At 44.9% G+C, this 20,174-nt stretch overlaps 1 protein-coding gene across 1 annotated transcript in view; it reads right to left on the bottom strand.

The window, feature by feature from the left end:
• Positions 1 to 797: 797 nt before the first annotated feature.
• Positions 798 to 20,174, bottom strand: part of LOC121531726 (peroxisome proliferator-activated receptor alpha) — a 48,438-nt gene continuing 29,061 nt past the window's right edge. Inside the window, exons 2-7 of the mRNA XM_041837130.2 lie at positions 18,422 to 18,664; positions 13,150 to 13,307; positions 10,426 to 10,564; positions 4,349 to 4,548; positions 2,120 to 2,576; positions 798 to 1,921 (exon numbers count right to left, since the gene is read on the bottom strand). Coding sequence (XP_041693064.1) covers positions 1,677 to 1,921; positions 2,120 to 2,576; positions 4,349 to 4,548; positions 10,426 to 10,564; positions 13,150 to 13,307; positions 18,422 to 18,626 — 1,404 coding nt within the window. The 5' untranslated portion in view covers positions 18,627 to 18,664 and the 3' untranslated portion in view covers positions 798 to 1,676. The remainder of the gene's footprint in view (positions 1,922 to 2,119; positions 2,577 to 4,348; positions 4,549 to 10,425; positions 10,565 to 13,149; positions 13,308 to 18,421; positions 18,665 to 20,174) is intronic.

The raw sequence follows: 20,174 nt of genomic DNA, 5'->3' as shown, positions 1-20,174 counted from the left end.
TTGCCTTTGTTTGTGAAAGTACTGAAAAGTTCATTGAGCTTCACATTGGTTTTATGAAATGAATATAATGCACACCAAAGCCTCCCTGTTAGAGTTAGGTTTAGATAGGAGAGGAAAATGAGATGGATGGTAAGGTATGTGAAAACTATCACTATACAGCACATGGGGAATAATTATCTGTAGAATGACTGAAGAGTAACTGACGTTTGAACAACGGAAGCCTGTTAAGGCCAAGAGTGTGTCTGTCCAACTGAGGCTGTGGGTCTTGTGTCGAAAATAGCAAAGGACAAAATATTCAGAGAGATATAGAGGGAGCAATTACTGAAACTCTGTAGCCTCATCCATGATAACATTAGTGAATATGCCCATGTTAAATCAATGGCTAAATTATAGTTATAGTTAAAGTTTTTCCAGAGGAATCCCATTTCTAATACATGATTAATTATAGCCTAAGCAGGAGTAAGAATTTGAAAAGGCACAGGAGAGCTTTCCCAAAATGAATGAAGCAATCTGTTCCATTTACTTGTCCTGTGAGTTGGATTTTGAGCCGCATCTGAGGGCCAATAGCCAGGTACAGTATGGTGTATTTGGAAACGGACCATGCAATCCCATTACAGATGTAGGATCTTCATTTGATGGATCACTCTTTTGTTGCTGAGAATTTGCCTGCACAGCAGGAAATGCAAACTTGTAGTGTAAAAGGTTTCTAAAGTTTGTAATTTCTACTTTTAAATGTCAGACTTGATTGGCACTAACGAAAAATGTATCAACCCCTACAAAAATGTCCATTAATTATAATCCACATTTCCTGTTGTTGCAGGATTATTGTCCTGTTGTAGCAAACTGTCTCAAATTAAGATCCTGCATCTGTACCTCACTAGGGGAGCACAGCCAATCGCTGAAAAAGCTGCCTTACCGTGAGACACAGTCACTCACATCTAAAATCTGTAGTCGGCATTGAAGTCACTTGGGTGTCTTTACTGCAAAGTAGGTGTGCATCATTATTATTCTTTCCTCTCACTCTCACGTTCGGTACAAAATGGCATAGTTAAAAACATACTGCTGGAGTGGTGATTCTGAAGAGTAAGTCCTGCTGTTCTTCACTCTATGGCCTGAGTATGGCTCAGTGCAGGCCCCTTTAAGTGTGTACCTAAGCAGGGATTCTAGTGGTTATAGTCTGACTGAATCTTAGTTACCCAAACCAGCAATTTATTATTTGATCCGTGTACTTCTTCTGACGTTGGCCTGAAGGTGTCTATACCCAGCCCGATACATGTTCTCTAGCTGGGAGCTGCATTAGGACAAACACTAGGATAGGACAGGAGACTAAATTCAGCTCCACATTGCCCCTCCACACATGTAATACGGCCCTATAGGTCCCTGTAGGAGTAGTGGACCCCACTGCAGGTGCCCAGAGTATAGTCCTGTAGTTCTGTCTTGTCCTGTGATGTCTGGGCCTCATAAACACCAATACTCTCTCTCCTGAGAAAGACGAGCAACCCTGCATCTGGGGGTTCAGTGGTTCAACCCTATCACCGTGGGACTGTTCAGATAGACTGTTCACGCCTGTGTCCCCAAAATGGCGGACAACCTCCTTTCTAGGCTCAGTACATCCCCAAAATGGAGGGTGAGGTGTGTGTTCCCAGCCCCTAGCCCTCCTCCCTCGGCTCAATATCTCAGTACATGTCCCTGTAGATCTCTTGCAGCAGGGGGTGGAGCGACGTGTCCTCTGTCTTCTTGATCTCCTGGACCAACTGCGCGTGCTCGGTGACCAGCTGACGGAGGTCGGCCAGTTTCTGCAGCAGATTGGGGAAGAGGAAGGTGTCGTCCGGGTGGTTGGCCAGCAGGTGGAGCCGCAGCACCTGAACAATGTTCTCCTGCATGCACTCGATGTGGGCCACGTTCACCAGGCCAGGGCGGTCTGAGGGAGAGAAAAGAGGAGAGGAGAGTTAGAGAAAGAAGGTGGATTATGTCAACCCAAGAACAGACATTATGATTGGCATTGAGGGGACTAGCAAATCCATCAAGAAGATGCATAGTAATTAACACTAAAACCAATTAGTGTACCAATTAGTGATCATTAACCCCAGATCCAAGCTTCTCCCGCTCTCCCTCTCACCTCCACAGCAGATGATGGCGGCCACAAACAGGGCCAGGTCACTGTCATCCAGCTCCAGCCCGTTGAACTTCATGGCGAACTGAAACTTGGGCTCCATCATGTCACTGAAGGGTCTCCTCAGACTTTTGAGGAACTCCCTGGTGATGAAGCCTGATCCGTAGGCCACCAGGAGGCCGTCCTTGTTCATACAGGAAGCCAGCAGGGCGAACAGCGCCTCGTACACGCCGTACTTCAGCAGAGTCACCTGGTCGTTCAGGTCCAGGCTGGAGAAGCCGGGGACAGACTTGGCGAACTCGGTTAGCTCTGTGACCGTCTCCACAGAGGTGCACTGGCAACAGTGGAAGATGCGGACCTCAGCCTCCTTCTCCAGCAGATGGCCCCCGGCCGTGCCCACCATCTTAGCCACCAGGGTCTGCTCTGCCAGCTGGAGGGTCTCCATATCATGGATGACGAAGGGCTGCAGGGGCATGGAGGGAGACAGGGCGGTGAGGAGACATAGTCTGTAGCCATGTGTAATGACAGCCCTGTATGTAGGAAGGCCGGTAGATAGGAATTGTCCTATTTCAAACCGAACCCTAGCCCCTACCTAGACCCTGTGGAAAAGATAGGTATTTGAAATATTACTACTACTAGAGTGAGGAACCATATGTTACACACACAGTCCTGCCTACATGTAGGGATAGACAGCCTATATAACATTTATTGACAGAAAGAAAAGATAGCCTTTACTGCATGTAGTTGTAAATCCTCATTGTAACATAATCCAAGTCCTGTCCTTGACTCTAGAGTAAATTATAGAACACCTCTGTTCCTGTGTCAGTTTCAAAACCTAAAATGTATTTTATTGCCGTTATGTAGCTGTGAAGGTTACAGTAACTTATTTATCCTGAAAAATGTCTATTGTTGTCAGAAATCTGACAACAGGGGACAGGGCAAACAGGGTCTAGATTAGCTGTGATGTCCTACATTGTAGCAAAACAAACAACAGGCCAATCTAATCTTATCAGGTGTGTACCCTTAGATACTGAGCCACATCTTACAAAAACACTGCTGCCTGCGCTTCTTCAAGCAAGCACTGCAAGGACACCAGCTCCACATATTTCCAATAGAAAATACAGGACTGTGAACTTAAACTCAACTGTTATCACTAACTCTCATGAGTTGTTTTCAACACATTGGTTTTTAGAGTGGAAGGCTGCTAAACAACACATATCTGGGTCACCGTGTTGGTGGGGCTGTAAGTTCACTACCAGAGCTGCAGTATTGAAAGTTCCCACAGGAGCCAATCCAGCACTTGCTCCTAACTAAAGCTGTATGCTACACACAGCTTACTCAACACAATATGATACGCTCCCAACATCTGACTAGCAATGCAGGCCAGAATATTATTGCTGAAGGTGGCAGCTGGGTAAGAGCAGCTTAATCAACAACAGAAAACGAGGTCAATCTGTGCGGAAGACACTACAAGGCATTGCTAAAGGCTATGCTAAAGCTGAGCGGAATGTCTATCCATAGCGTTACTGTGTAGTTGATCCACCGCTTCTGCTCACGGATTACAACACTGTGATCCTCCTTTCTGACCTCTCCTTTCTGACCTCTGCCACACCTATGCCCACTGAAGATGGATTTCACCAATTCACCAGAAACCTCACCCTTACCCCACCCATTTATTATCCTATGTGATGAAAGAATGAATGGAGACCACAGATCTAAGGGGACCATCTTTAAAGAAAGAAAGAGAGAGGGAGGGAGGCAGGGAGGGAGTGGTACAGTGGTCTTCAAACACTGTTAATAATGGTCCATTATGAGTCAGGATCATACAGAGATGCTCTTCATGTATTCAGACAGATGTGTCCTTGTCCAGACATGTTGGCTTCTAAATGCCATTGATTGAGAAAGTTATTTCTGTCGTTGCATGGTTCTTTGGCTCCTAGTGGGTAGTGGTTGCCAATAGGTTATGTTGACACAAAAGGACTGTTTGTTTGCACATTTCATCCCATTTAACCGGATCAAAATGCAGCCAACGCACTCCAAAGGGAATCATTCAAAATATAATATTGGACCCATCTGATTGCATAGAAGACACATGTAGTACCATCAGGGTTGCAACAAATATTTGAATGATTCCCTTTGGAGAGTTAGTTTCATTTTTGATCCAACATGCATGAATGCACATGCACCCCCCCACCACCACCACCACACACACACACTTATACACACTGCTCTTACTGGAGTGCTGGTCTTGCCGGTGAGGATGGTCCGTGCTTTGGCCTTGTTCATGTTGAAGTTCTTGAGGTAGGCCTCGTAGATGTGCCTGGCCAAAGTCTTCTGGTCGGCCTGCTGGGGGTCCTCCACCTCCATGTCACCCGTCAGGATCTCTGCCTTCAGCTTTAGCTTCTCAGACTGGGGCATCCGACCAAAACGGATCGCTAATTAGAGAAAAAAGAGAGGAGATTGTACAGATGAGGACATACGACATGATAAAAATAATATACTGCATTTACATTACAAAGATGCATCTGTTTTGCTGAGCGAGATATGGAGACTCAAGACAATTGTATATTGAGGCTCAAGTCAATGTGTATTGTTTATTTGTTTACCAAATCCTGAACACTGTTGTTCAAATGTTTCTGGGTGTAACTTGGAAGCCGCCCACAGAGGGATTGCAGTCCAGAAGTATGGTTGTTTCCAGGAGCATGGGGTAATGGAGTCTGATACGTTGGAAGTTATGGGAGACAAGATGGACGCCTGCCTCCTGGGCTGCCCCACGTCCTGGGCCTTTTGTTTCTGTTGTGTTATTTGTTATGTTTTATATTCTTTATTGAGGAAATGTACTTACTACGACTGAGATATGTGGTTGTCTCACCTAGCTATCTAAAGATGAATGCACTAACTGTAAGTCGCTCTGGAGAAGAGCGTCTGCTAAATGACTAACTGTTTTAAAAAAATAAGTAAAATGTAGACAGGCTATGGATCCCTGGAGACAGTTGAGGGAAGTGGGGGCAGGATGAGAGTCAGCTGAGGAACAATGTGTTAGACCGCTAAAGGAAATAGGACCAATCAGGTAGCTAGTCCTAGTATGTGTGTGTGTGTATTGTTTTTGTACAGAGTGACTCTGACTCTCTCAGACAGTCTGATACTAAGTGTCTAGCTAATCAGATTACAGTTGCACTACCTATAACCCCTTCCCTCTGACACAGTGGTCTAACACAAAAACAAACACACACACACACACCTCCCTCATAGGGTGCACAACAGTAGGTGCACCTATTACATACATCTTCATCTCTCGTGGACAGACTATGTAAACATATATTGGTACTGTAGATTTAAGCAATAAGGACGGATGGGGTGTGGTATATGGCCAATATACCACGGCTAAGGGCTGTTCTTTCGCACGACGCAATGCGGAGTGCCTGGACACAGCCCTTAGCCTTTGTATATTGGCTATATACCACAAACCCCCGAGGTGGCTTATTGCTTAAATCTACAGTACCAACGTAATTAGAGCAGTAAAAGTAAATGTTTTGTCATACCCGTGGCATACAGCCAATCAGCATTCAGGGCTTGAACCACCCAGTTTATAACTGTCTTTATACTATGGGCACCGATAGCTAACAAGCAGCAATAGTTCCGGTGCTTGGGTTTTTCCATCACTGGTTATTTGAACAAATCACGATTTCACAGGTGTAGAGGCAACCACCTGGCTCTCCAGGCAGGCTAAAGCAAACGCTGAATGTATTTGAAAGATTCATTAGCGAAAGAGGAAGTGAGAGATGCTCTGAGTAGGGATCAGGATACCCAGGATAAGAACATCAGACTAAGCTGAGGGTGAGAGGATGACTCTCTGACCCTCTACAGCAGAGAACAGGGATGGTGTGGGACAACAATCTGTCAGAACGTCTATCAAGCAACAAACAACCCAACCTACAGTGGCTTGCGAGAGTATTCACCCCCTTGGCATTTTTCCTATTTTGTTGCCTTACTACCTTGATTTAAAATTGATTTTTGGGGGGGTTGTATCATTTGATTTACACAACATGCCTACCACTTTGAAGATGCAATATATATATATATTTTGTGAAACAAACAAGAAATAAGACAAGAAAAACAGAAAACTTGAGCGTGCAAAGTTAATACTTTGAAGAGCCACCTTTTGCAGCAATTACAGCTGCAAGTCTCTTGGGGTATGTCTCTATAAGCTTCGCACATCTAGCCACTGGGATTTTTGACCATTCTTCAAGGCAAAACTGCTCCAGCTCCTTCAAGTTGGATGGGTTCCGCTGGTGTACAGCAATCTTTAAGTCATACCACAGATTCTCAATTGGATTGAGGTCTGGGCTTTGACTAGGCCATTCCAAGACATTTAAATGTTTCCCCTTAAACCACTAGAGTGTTGCTTTAGCAGTATGCTTAGGGTCATTGTCCTGCTGGAAGGTGAACCTCTGTCCCATTCTCAAATCTTTGGAAGACTGAAACAGGTTTCCCTCAAGAATTTCCCTGTATTTAGCGCCATCCATAATTCCTTCAATTCTGACCAGTTTCCCTGCCGATGAAAAACATCCCCACAGCATGATGCTGCCACCACCATGCTTCACTGTGGGGATGGTGTTCTCGGCGTGATGAGAGGTGTTGGGTTTGGCGAGACATAGCGTTTTCCTTGATGGCCAAAAAGCTAAATTTTAGTCTCATTTGACCAGAGTACCCTCTTCCATATGTTTGGGGAGTCTCCCACATGCTTTTTGGCGAACACCAAACATGTTTGCTTTTTTTCTGGCCACTCTTCCGTAAAGCCCAGTTCTGTGGAGTTTACGGCTTAAAGAGGACCTATGGACAGATACTCCAATCTCCGCTGTGGAGCTTTGCAGCTCCTTCAGGGTTATCTTTGGTCTCTTTGTTGCCTCTCTGATTAATGCCCTCCTTGCCTGGTCCATGAGTTTTGGTGGGCGGTCCTCTCTTGGCAGGTTTGTTGTGGTGCAATTTTCTTTCAAAAGTGAGGGGTGGGCCTCAGTGTATCAGGTTCCATGTACTTTCACCTGTATACTGTTACATTTAGGAAACACAACACGTGTTTCCACAAGGGGAAACTCGTCTTGGACACACAAGTGCTGCTCCCAGATGTGAAATAAATACTAATGTTGAGCATCAGTCCACATATTGGATTGCTCTCCAGCATGATAGTGTTCAGTTCAGTGATATCACAACCTGAAGTGTGTCCATGAGTTCACTGACACTTGTCCCCAGGTCTACAGTTGTATGATCTTAATATGAGCCAGTTTGCTACAGCAGGAAAATAATCCTGCAGCAACTGGAAATGTGAATTATTATGTGAACTATAATTAATGTAGGGGTTCATTAATAGGGGTTCATTCAAATTTCAAAGTGGAATGACAAACTTTACAAGCCTTTTTAAAACCCAAATACACTACAAGTTTGCATTTCCTGCAACAAAAGAGTGATAATATTAAGATCCTACATCTGTATGTGTATGTCTGTCCGTCAGTCCGTCTGTCTGTCAACTCTGACCGACTACTACAGTGATCTTGCTAAGCCCCTCTTCACATCGCTCCACACTGACACACTCCACACCACACACAACCTCGAAATTCTATTTCAGTCCATTGTAAACGGCAGGACATCCATCTTAGCTAAGGTTCAGAAGGCCATGTTTTATGTTGACATAAAACACACAGGTAAACAACATCCATCCAATAGGGTCGAAGAATTTGAACTCATTGTCCTTTATCAAGGTTTTTGTTTGTAGATGAACTCTCCATAAAGTAAAGATCCTTATGTTTATAGTGCTTGTAGTTAGTCTGTCTGCATGTACAGTGAGGGAAAAAAGTATTTGATCCCCTGCTAATTTTGTATGTTTGCCCACTGACAAAGACATGATCAGTCTATAATATTAATGGTATGTTTATTTGAACAGTGAGAGAAAGAATAACAACAAAAAAATCCAGAAAAACGCATGTCAAAAATGTTATAAATTGATTTGCATTTTAATGAGGGAAATAAGTATTTGACCCCTCTGCAAAACATGACTCAGTACTTGGTGGCAAAACCCTTGTTGGCAATCACAGAGGTCAGACGTTTCTTGTAGTTGGCCACCAGGTTTGCACACATCTCAGGAGGGATTTTGTTACACTCTTCTTTGCAGATCTTAAAATCTGTCGATGTGCCCTTGAGCAAGGCACTTAACCCTAATTGCTCCTGTAAGTCGCTCTGGATAAGAGCGTCTGCTAAATGACAAAAAAAATAAAAAATAAAAATAATAATCTTCTCCAAGTCATTAAGGTTTCGAGGCTGACGTTTGGCAACTCTAACCTTCAGCTCCCTCCACAGATTTTCTATGGGATTAAGGTCTGGAGACTGGCTAGGCCACTCCAGGACCTTAATGTGCTTCTTCTTGAGTGACTCCTTTGTTGCCTTGGCCGTGTGTTTTGGGTCATTGTCATGCTGGAATATCCATCCACGACCCATTTTCAATGCCCTGGCTGAGGGAAGGAGGATCTCACCCAAGATTTGACGGTACATGGCCCCGTCCATCGTCCCTTTGATGCGGTGAAGTTGTCCTGTCCCCTTGGAAGAAAAACACCCCCAAAGCATAATGTTTCCACCTCCATGTTTGACGGTGGGGATGGTGTTCTTGGGGTCATAGGCAGCATTCCTCCTCCTCCAAACATGGCGAGTTGAGTTGATGGCAAAGAGCTCGATTTTGGTCTCATCTGACCACAACACTTTCACCCAGTTCTCCTCTGAATCATTCAGATGTTCATTGGCACACTTCAGACGGCCCTGTATATGTGCTTTCTTGAGCAGGGGGACCTTGTGGGTGCTGCAGGATTTCAGTCCTTCACGGCGTAGTGTGTTACCAATTGTTTTCTTGGTGACTATGGTCCCAGCTGCCTTGAGATCATTGACAAGATCCCCCCGTGTAGTTCTGGGCTCACCGTTGTCATGATCATTGCAACTCCACGAGGTGAGATCTTGCATGGAGCCCCAGGCAGAGGGAGATTGACAGTTCTTTTGTGTTTCTTCCATTTGCGAATAATCGCACCAACTGTTGTCACCTTCTCACCAAGCTGCTTGGCGATGGTCTTGTAGCCCATTCCAGCCTTGTGTAGGTCTACAATCTTGTCCCTGACATCCTTGGAGAGCTCTTTGGTCTTGGCCATGGTGGAGAGTTTTGAATCTGATTGATTGATTGCTTCTGTGGACAGGTGTCTTTTATACAGGTAACAAACTGAGATTAGGAGCACTCACTTTAAGAGTGTGCTCCTAATCTCAGCTCGTTACCTGTATAAAAGACACCTGGGAGCCAGAAATCTTTCTGATTGAGAGGGGGTCAAATACTTATTTCCCTCATTAAAATGCAAATCAATTTATAACATTTTTGACATGCGTTTTTCTGGATTTTTGTTGTTGTTATTCTGTCTCTCACTGTTCAAATAAACCTATCATTAAAATTATAGACTGATCATTTCTTTGTCAGTGGGCAAACGTACAAAATCAGCAGGGGATCAAATACTTTTTTCCCTCACTGTATGAGGGTGCATGTCTGTGATTTTTTCTGGACAGTGAAATCTGTTTTACGATTTTTTACACTGTTGCACTAGTAATGTATCCTATTGAAAGACCGCCTCCGCTACCCTGCAAAGCTCTCTATCAGTCTAAATGACCTTCAATTCTCAACTAGGTCAGCTCATTGATCAGTGGGGCTAATGTACTGTACAGCCTAACCCAGTGCAGATACAGCTCTGGTCACATGACCGGCAGGCCCAGGCTGAGACTCCCACTGCATGTCTCTCTGTTCACACATCAACAGCTAAAGGGTGAGAGGGTTCAGCTAACGCAATACAACCCCACCTTATAGTTTTACTGACCTTCACAATGAAACACCACAGAGAGTCTGCATAGACACCACCACATATAGGCAGAGAGACTTATGCATCAATTGCAGTTCTGCATCGTTTTTGTCTGGATACAGCAAAATATGAAATGATGCAAATGTAAAAAAAATAAAAAAGTGTAATGATAATTGTAGTATTCACGGCTGTCTCTCAAATGATTACCTACTCTCATTAGTCTTGAAAAGCAACCGTATATGTTGATGTGGTGTAAAATTGCAACTCCCGGTTCCTCAAGAGTGTGGGTTTGAATGGCGTACGTGTATGTGTGCATATGTCTACGTGCAAATGCGTATGTGTGTGTGTGTGTGTGTGCTCCTCTCTGGTTGCTGCTGGCAGGTTGTGCTGTATGCAGTAAACAGTACTCAGGGCTCTGGCTATGTCTGTGTTCCTCACCGTTGTGGGACATGCCCACAGACAGGCACTTCTGGAAGCGGCAGTATTGGCACTTGTTACGGTTCTTCTTCTGTATTTTACAGCGGCGCTCACACTTGTCATATTCCAGCTTGAGGCGGATGGTCCGCCGAAAGAAACCCTGCAGGGACAGAAAGAGGAGAGAGATAAATGTTCAGGTCGAGACCCAATAGACTGCACACATGAAAAAACTCGGCCTCGACTCAGTAGGGTAACTCAACCACATCCACTATAGTGACTTGATAAAAGAAGACTATTGTCAGTTCATACCTGGTATCTTGATATCTCTCAACTGCAAACATTATTAAATGTGTTCCGTCATCTAAGACTCTCTCAATCTCAGCTATTTATCAGCGAAGTGATGGCAGTGTCCTGGCCTAGAACATGACACTAGGAAACCTCCAATCACCCAACAGCCACTTTCTCTGTTAAAAAAGTGAAATACAGAGAATGGACCCAATGACTGGAGCATGACACTATCAGTCTGGACATTCATGCTTATCACGACTAAATGGGATTTCACTTATATTACACAACCCTGACAAACAACAGTGTATGTCCAGACTGATCGTAGTGAAATGGACAGGGAATTGCTTAAGAAGAACATATTCAGCCGCCCCCATCCCAAGACATTCATCTCCCCATTCTTGTGAAAGATCTCCTTAATGTGTCCCTGCACATGGCATGCACGTACACACACACACACCCCTCGAGGATGACATGAGGCAAGGGCAGAATGCCTGTCAGACACAACGGCCTCATGCCAAGCCTGTCTCGTGTTGCTGTCCGTCGTCCTATCCAGTGGTCAGTCCCCTCCTCTCCCCTCCCGTGACTCTCAGGTGACCAGACAGCTGAGGAGCGGGGCACACGTAGGTATGTGACATCAGAGAGGGGACAGCTGGAATGCTGTTTTAGCCTATCAGCATCCAGGATCCGAACTTACAGTTCTGAATCATTCTGAATTTCCTCATAGGTTCTAAATATCTGTGTGTGTATGTATTGTACGTGTGTTATGTACTGTATGTTTGTGTATCTAGCTATGCCCTTCAGTATGTCTCCATGCCACACCGGCCCTCTCCGTGCTGCCCCTCTGATTGGTCAAGAGGAAGGTTCACAGAGTTCACTGTCAGAGCAACTGCGACCTCTGGTTTATGGCCCCATACCAGGCCTGCTCCATGGACCACGTAGCACACATAGCTGAAGTTCTAATCTGGGACAGCTATGCTTAACTAGTTCAGTAAAATGTCCACTCTAGCCTCCAGCAGCCCTGAGCCAGGTCCAGTTTGGGCAGGGTAGGATACACTGTAGCCCGTTCTCTGCTGTGGCCCTGCCATCTGGAACTCAGTGTAACAGTATGTTGACATGAGGGGAAGGAGTGACTGAAAGCACCGCCAACTTCGCTATGTGACATCCATACTCAGACAGTCCTGGCACAGGGATAGATGGGCTGGCCAGGGATCCAGAAGACATCACCCATACATTCAGGGTGAAAGAGTATGTAGGAAATGTAGTGGATGAAAACCCACTATCTTTGCCTGACTTTCATAGCAGGGTGAGAATTTACTCTTCTCCTTGGGGCAGGGTTATTCAACCTGGGGTCCCGCGGAGGTACTGCAGGGGTCCCCGAAAATATTTCTAATGTTTTATGAATATCGCTAGCAAAAACAGAATAAATGAATTACATACCTACAGTAGAAAAGAGGAGAATATCTTATTTCGAATGATGGCAACTTTATTTCTCAACTCCTAATATTGTGTAAATTACACTCATTGGAGTTAATTACAATCACTGGAGTATCTGACATTGGCTTTGAAAAAGCACCCGCAAGTACCAGTCGCAGCAAGTGCTGCTGGCTGCTTGTAATCTTTCATGACCTGGACATTCATTTTTGCCAACACATGGCTAACCTTTGTTTAACCATGTGTTTGGAGTAGGCTATGTTAAAGTTTACACTTCATCTTCCAATTACAGACGTAGGATCTTAATTTGAGCCAGTTTGCTAAAGCAAGAAAATAATCCTGCAGAAAAGTAAATGTGAATTATTATGTAATTATAATTCATGAGCATTGTTGTTGGGGTTGATACATTTTCCGTAAGGGAAAATCAAGTCAAATGTTTTAGTGGAAATTACAAACGTTTGAAGCCTTTTTAAACCTCCTACATGACTACAAGTTAGACATTTCCTTAATTACAGGAAAGTTCTCCAGCAAATCTATTCATTTTAAAATGTTGATTAATAATTTTTGCCATTACCATTCAAAGGCTAAGAAGTAATACAGTAGCAATGTAGCACATTGACCACTTCCTTTTGGGTCACAACTAAAGACTGGGATATGCTTCCTTAGTGGTTAGTGGTATGTGGGTCATAATTACACCAAAACTACATTATCTTACAGTGTCATCTAGTGGCACATTAAGATCTGCTCTGTCCTCCAGTGACTTGTGACAAAACACATAAGCCTTGGGTTTCTCTTCAACAGGCCCATTAATAATTAACCAAGAAAGCATCCACACCAGTGTCCTTGTTGTACAATATGTGTTAGAGTGCACTCTGACCAGGTGTGTGTGTATGTATGCATATATTAATGTGTGTGCGTGCACGTGTGTGTGTGTGTGTTTGTGCATGCTCTGCATATGTGCATGTGTGTGTGTGTGTGTGTGTGTGTGTGTGTGTGTGTGTGTGTGTGATGGCTGGTCACTCTCACCTTGCAGCCCTCACAGGCGTGAACTCCGTAGTGGTATCCGGAGGCGCGGTCGGCACACACCCGACACTCCAGGTTGAGAGAGGTGGAGGAGAACTCCTCCAGCCCTGCAGCCGCCCCATACCCCCCTGACGACGGGCTGGAGGCTGGGGTCAGAGCATCTGGAGAACACACAAAGTACACATGAATAAACACACTTATGCATGCACAGACAACACACACGTACACACACACACATGCAGGCAGGCACATTAATAAACTCATGCCCAGATAACAGACACACATACTTATAACGAATAAACGAATAAACCTGGAGACATTCCTATTAGTGTCTCGACTGTGAAGCTTCTTTGCCCTAGCTGGCAGAATATGAGTACCAGTGGAAAGTCACTGGTGTCTCATGCCTTTGGCCCAACACAGAGGAAGAGCACATGTAATATGTGTTCCATTACATCTCTATAAATACGTAGAGACCGTCATACACACCACTAAAAGTGGATGAGCAACACTTCTAAATTCAGGGGATGAGTCAAATATTGGCCCATGATACACACACTGTATAATAATAATAATAATATGCCATTTAGCAGACGCTTTTATCCAAAGCGACTTACAGTCATGCGTGCATACATTTTTTTTTGTGTATGGGTGGTCCCGGGGATCGAACCCACTACCTTGGCGTTACAAGCGCTGTGCTCTACCAGCTGAGCTACAGAGGACCACACTGTATCTTTCTTGTTACCTGAATACAAACACACCAGCATTCCAGGGATGGTGCAAAATAGAGCAGCACTAAGTCATCCCACATGAGTTGGGTGAGAGAAGCCAAAACAGGGATACATATTCGACCAGCTGCACGTGACACACACCATACTCTACAAAAAAAAAAAACAGGAAGAGAATACTCTCTCTCTCTCTCTCTCTCTCTCTCTCTCTCTCTCTCTCTCTCTCTCTCTCTCTCTCTCTCTCTCTCTCTCTCTCTCTCTCTCTCTCTCTCTCTCTCTCTCTCTCTCTCTCTCTCTCTCTTTTAATGTCTTTGTATGTACATTGATTGATTGATCTTATGCTCCACAAAGATAAATAACATCATTTGTTTCTAAACTAATCCAATCAGTTAGTTAGATGTATTGTAATTGTTACTGAAATGGTTGTTCCAGTTTAAATGGTTTAGGTAGTCTCCATTATCACTCTTTCTAACCCTCTCAGTTATTCGGAATGCAAGTTGCGGGTTAATAAAAATTCCAACTGTTGGCTGTCCTAACTCCGGCTGGATTCCAGTAGGAATTACACATCACTTTGCAAACATTTACATTTACATTACATTTTAGTCATTTAGCAGACGCTCTTATCCAGAGCGACTTACAGTTAGTGCATACATTATATTATATTTTTCATACTGGCCCCCCGTGGGAAACGAACCCACAACCCTGGCGTTGCAAACACCATGCTCTACTGAGCTACATCCCTGCCGGCCATTCCCTCCCCTACCCTGGACGACGCTGGGCCAATTGTGCGCCGCCCCATGTATCAACCCCAACAACAATGCTCATGAATTACAATCCACATAATAATTCACATTTACTTTTTCTGCAGGATTATTTTCTTGCTTTAGCAAACTGGCTCAAATTAAGATCCTACGTCTGTAATTGGAAGATGAAGTGTAAACTTTAACATAGCCTACTCCAAACACATGGTTAAACAAAGGTTAGCCATGTGTTGGCAAACCAGGAGGTTCCTAACACCACTGGTTAGGGTAAAACCTGGTTGTCAAAGTAAGGCCTTATGATATGTGTAATGTATTGTCATAAATTTAGAGTAAGAACTCACTTGGCGAAGTCCACAGGACTGGAAATGAATGAATTCAACAACCATGTTTCTGTCACTAACAAATTCAGTCATGGGTGGTAACGACACGATTCACTCGAAAAGGCTTTCAACTAGTTAATTTTGGCCACCCCCCATGAGTGGAAGTATTGTACCAGTTTAAGTGGTCTGTAGTTATGTTTATTTAACTTCAAGCATGTCAGCGCTGAATTGTACATGCTTACATAAGTGCATGTGGCAATAAAGACCTTCTCCTCCCTAGGACCATGCCTCAGGATGACCTGGCCTAACAACTACTGGCTGTCCGAGTCCACCTGGTTGTGCTGCTGATCAAGTTTCTGCTGTTCTGCCTGTAGCTATGGAATTCTAACCTGTTCACTAGTCGTGCTACCTTGTCTGTCTCTCTCTCTACTGCACCTGCTGTCTCAACCTCTGAATACTCGGTTATGAAAAGCCAATTCCTGAGGTGCTGACCTGTTGCACCCTCTATAATCACTGTGATTATTATTTGACCCTGCTGGTCATCTACAGCAGGGTTTCCCAAACTCTGTCCTGGGGACACCAAGAGCTGCACAGCTGATTCAAATGTTCAAAGCTTGATGATTATTTGATTATTTGAATCAGCTGTGTAGTGCTAAGGCAAAAACCACACCTCTTGGGGTCCCAAGACCGAGTTTGAGAAACCCTGATCTACAGTCATGGTCAAAAGTTTTGAGAATGACACAAGTATTGGTCTTCACAAAGTTCGCTGCTTCAGTGTTATGAGATATTTTTGTCAGATGTTACTATGGTATACTGAAGTATAATTACAGCATTCCATAACTGTCAAAGGCTTTTATTGACAATTACATTAAGTTTATGCAAAGAGTCAATATTTGCAATGTTGACCCTTCTTTTTCAAGACCTCTGCAATCTGCCCTGGCATGCTGTCAATTAACTTCTGGGCCACATCCTGATTGATGGCAGCCCATTCTTGCATAATCAATGCTTTGAGTTTGTCAGAATTTGTGGGTTTTTGTTTGTCCACCCGCCTCTTGAGGATCGACCACAAGTTCTCAATGGGATTAAGGTCTGGGGAGTTTCCTGGCCATGGACCCTACATTTCAATGTTTTGTTCCCCGAGCCACTTAGTAATCACTTTTGCCTTATGGCAAGGTGCTCCATCATGCTGGAAAAGGCATTGGTCGTCACCAACCTGTTCTTGGATGGTTGGGAGAAGTTGCTCTCGGAGGATGTGTTGGTACCATTCTTTATTCATGGCTGTGTTCTTAGGCAAAATTGTGAGCCCACTCCCTTGGCTGAGAAGCAACCCCACACATGAATGGTCTCAGGACGCTTTACTGTTGGCATGACACAGGACTGATGGTAGCGCTCACCTTGTCTTCTTCGGACAAGGTGTTTTCCGGATGCCCCAAACAATCGGAAAGGGGATTCATCAGAGAAAATGACTTTACCCCAGTCCTCAGCAGTCCAATCCCTGTACCTTTTGCAGAATATCAGTCTGTCCCTGGTGTTTTTCCTGGAGAGAAGTGGCTTCTTTGTTGCACTTCTTGACACCAGGCCATCCTCCAAAAGTCTTCACCTCACTGTGCGTGCAGATGCACTCACACCTGCCTGCTGTCATTCCTGAGCAAGCTCTGCACTGGTGGTACCCCGATCCCGCAGCTGAATCAACTTTAGGAGACGGTCCTGGCGCTTGCTGGACTTTCTTCGGCGCCCTGACGCCTTCTTCACAACAATTGAACCTCTCTCCTTGAAGTTCTTGATGATCCGATAAATGGTTGATTTAGGTGAAAGTATTCACCCCCCTTGGCATTTTTCCTATTTTGTTGCCTTACAACCTGGAATTAAAATTTATTTTTGGGGAGTTTGTATCATTTGATTTACACGACATGCCTACCACTTTGAAGTTGCAAAATATTTTTTCTTGTGAAACAAACAAGAAATAAGACAAAAAAACTGAAAACTTGAGCGTGCAGAATTATTCACCCTCCCCCAAAGGTCTGGGCTTTGACTAGGCCATTCCAAGACATTTAAATGTTTCCCCTTAAACCACTCAAGTGTTGCTTTAGCAGTATGCTTAGGGTCATTGTCCTGCTGGAAGGTGAACCTCCGTCCCAGTCTCAAATCTCTGGAAGAATGAAACAGGTTTCCCTCAAGAATTTCCCTGTATTTAGCGCCATCCATCATTCCTTCAATTCGGACCAGGTTCCCAGTCCCTGCCGATGAAAAACATCCCCACAGCATGATGCTGCCACCACCATGCTTCACTATGGGGATGGTGTTCTCGGGGTGATGAGAGGTGTTGTGTTTGCGCCAGACATAGCATCTCATCTGACCAGAGTACCTTCTTCCATATGTTTGAGGAGTCTCCCACATGCCTTTTGGCGAACACCAAACGTGTTTGCTTATTTTTTTCTTTAAGCAATGGCTTTTTTTCTGGCCACTCTTCCGTAACGCCCAGTTCTGTGGAGTGTATCTGTGGATCTGTCGGGGAGTGAGCTGGCAACCACCGATGTTCCCTTGAGCAAGGAAATAACCCCCTAAACTGCTCATTGGGTGCTCCAACCTAATGTGTGTTGTGTGTATATCGGGGGGTTGGATGAAAACACATTTCCATCTTGTTTGGACTAATAAAGTATACACTCACCAGACAGTTTATTAGGTACACCACCCCCTTCAGAAAAATGGATTGCTCCTACAGACAGTGAGTCATGTGGCCGTGGCGTGTTATATAAAGCAAGCAGGCAGACAGGCATCGAGGCATTCAGTTACTGTTCGATTGAACGTTAAAATGGGAAAATGAGCGACTGAATGATTGTCGGTGCCAGGTGTGCCGGATCCAGTACCTCAGAAATGGCCGCCATCCTGGGCTTTTCATACACGACAGTGTCTACGGTTTACCAAGAATGGTGAGAAAAAAGAAAAAAAAACATCCAGTCAGCGGCAGTCCTGTGGGCGAAAACAGCTCGTTGACGAGAGAGGTCGAAGGAGAACGGCAAGAATCGTGCAAGCTAACAGGTGGGCCACAAACAAATAACTGCACAGTACAGTGGTGTGCAGAACGGCATCACGGAACGCACAACTCATCGATCCTTGTCACAGATGGGCTATCGCAGCAGATGACCACACCGGGTTCCACTCCTATTAGCTAAAAACAAGAAGAAGCGGCTCCAGTGGGCACGTGATCACCAACACTGAACAATTGAAGAGTGGAAAATAGAGTATCTTTGGAATGAGCTAGAACGGGCTGTTTGCAGCATGAATGTACCACCGTCCAATCTGCAGCAACTGCGTGATGCCAACATGGACCAACATCCTTGTGGAACGTTTCCGACAACTTGAAGAATGCCCCAAATAATTCAAGCTGTTCTGGAGGCAAAGGGGGGTCCAACCCGGTACTAGATGGGTGTACCTAATAAACTATCTGGTGAGTGTATATCTATCTTACCTAGAACGGTGGATCCTTCTGAGCCGTTACTCGACTGGGACTGGTACTCAGGGACGTCCAAGGAGCAGAGGGCGTCACCGTCGATGTACTGGGGGATATCCTGCAGTTCATCCATGCCCCCAATGAAGTCCTCACACAGCGGGCTGCCCAGCACCGAATCCTCCAGGGGGGACGGTGGCCGGTAGTGGCTCTCCATGTCGACCATAATGGAGGACAGGACCAGGGGGAGGATCACTCATCAGACTGGAGAGAGACAGGAGGGGAGAGTGAGAAAGAGGGTTAGTTAATGGAATGTCTAAACACTAATAAGCGTTCCTAATGACAAGGATGGAACACACTCTGTTCTACATACTATCACAGGCCTTGTACACACTCAGTTTGTACAACTGATGTACAATGCATTTGGCACGATGGTGTATATGTATATGTGGGCCATAAAAGTAGGAGGAGCCTTCAGCTCTGCAACACATATCTAGTGACACAACACAGCCTGGTCAGGTCTGGTCCCTCAATGGACTCCTAATTTTAGAGACAGCAACCTGATCCCTCATACCCACTGTTATGGGGGAGAGGGAGGGGAAGAGGGGGGCAGAATGTATGACTCTGGGCTGGACTGGATGAGGGGAGGGGCTGGAGGGGTGATACAGAGAGAAGGCATCAGACCTAATAGTTCAGAGTAGAAGTTACCCTCAGTCACAGATCTAGGATCAGCTAATCCTAACCTTACATTGCCCTTAGATCAGTCTTTCAACAACCCCATATCCACATCAAAACTGGGTCAAGCTGGAGTAAAACTCCCCGGTCAGACCTGGTGAAAATTGGGGAGGGGGCATGGAGCAAGGAGCTAGCAGCTATTCCATCTGAAACCAGCCTGCAGTAAGCTGCCTGCCAGGGCGTGACCCTATTGAGGCTAAGTCTAACCTTAACAGACTCCATGCAGTACTCACGTCCATTTTGGCCTCTGGTCAATGGTGTCTAACAGTACGTGCAACTTCAAAGAGAATTCCAGCCCCACACCTCTCAATGTATTCCCATGTCACAGACATACCAATAAGATAAATAAATAGCATTTAATTGAAGCATAGTGTATAGCTGTAGATCTAAGACAACACTGAAAGGCATTGCATTTCATTGAAGCATACTGTGGGTATATAATAGCTGCAGGTCAAAGTAGGCACTGCAGCGGGTATTATGGAAGTGTTGGTTAACCCAGGAGAAATAGAGCTGGCCTCATTAATTAACATAGTCCTCCTGCTCCCAGAGGTCTTCATTTAGAGTACACCCTGTTTCAGGACATACATTTCTCTCATTACTATGTCATTACAGCACTGGGCCTTCCCATGAAATGGACAGTGCCAGGTAGTGAAGTACTACAGTACCTAAGCTAGACACTGCTGTGCCAATGTAGATAATAAACAACTAACAAAGTTTGATAGTTGATGTAACAGTACATAGCAGGTGACACTACCAATGCTGGTTCTGACTGACTGGTTGGCTGACTGACTGATTGGCTGACTGGCTGATTGGCTGACTGGCTGACTGAGTGACTAACTGTTTGACTTACAGACTGACTGGATGGCTGGCTGACTGATTGAATGGCTGACTTGCTCACTGACTGACTGGATGGCTGACTGACAGACAGACAGACTGGCTAGCTGGCAGGCTGACTGACTGACTAGAGACATTGTGTAAACAGACACCTGTCACACAGGGACAGGGACCCTGGTCACAGCTGATCCTTTATGTTTAGTCT

This window comes from Coregonus clupeaformis, chromosome 19 (genome assembly GCF_020615455.1).
Source record: "Coregonus clupeaformis isolate EN_2021a chromosome 19, ASM2061545v1, whole genome shotgun sequence".
Lineage (NCBI taxonomy): Eukaryota > Metazoa > Chordata > Actinopteri > Salmoniformes > Salmonidae > Coregonus > Coregonus clupeaformis.
Note: the sequence above shows the minus strand (reverse complement) of the source record. Positions and strands in the feature narration are given on the sequence as shown.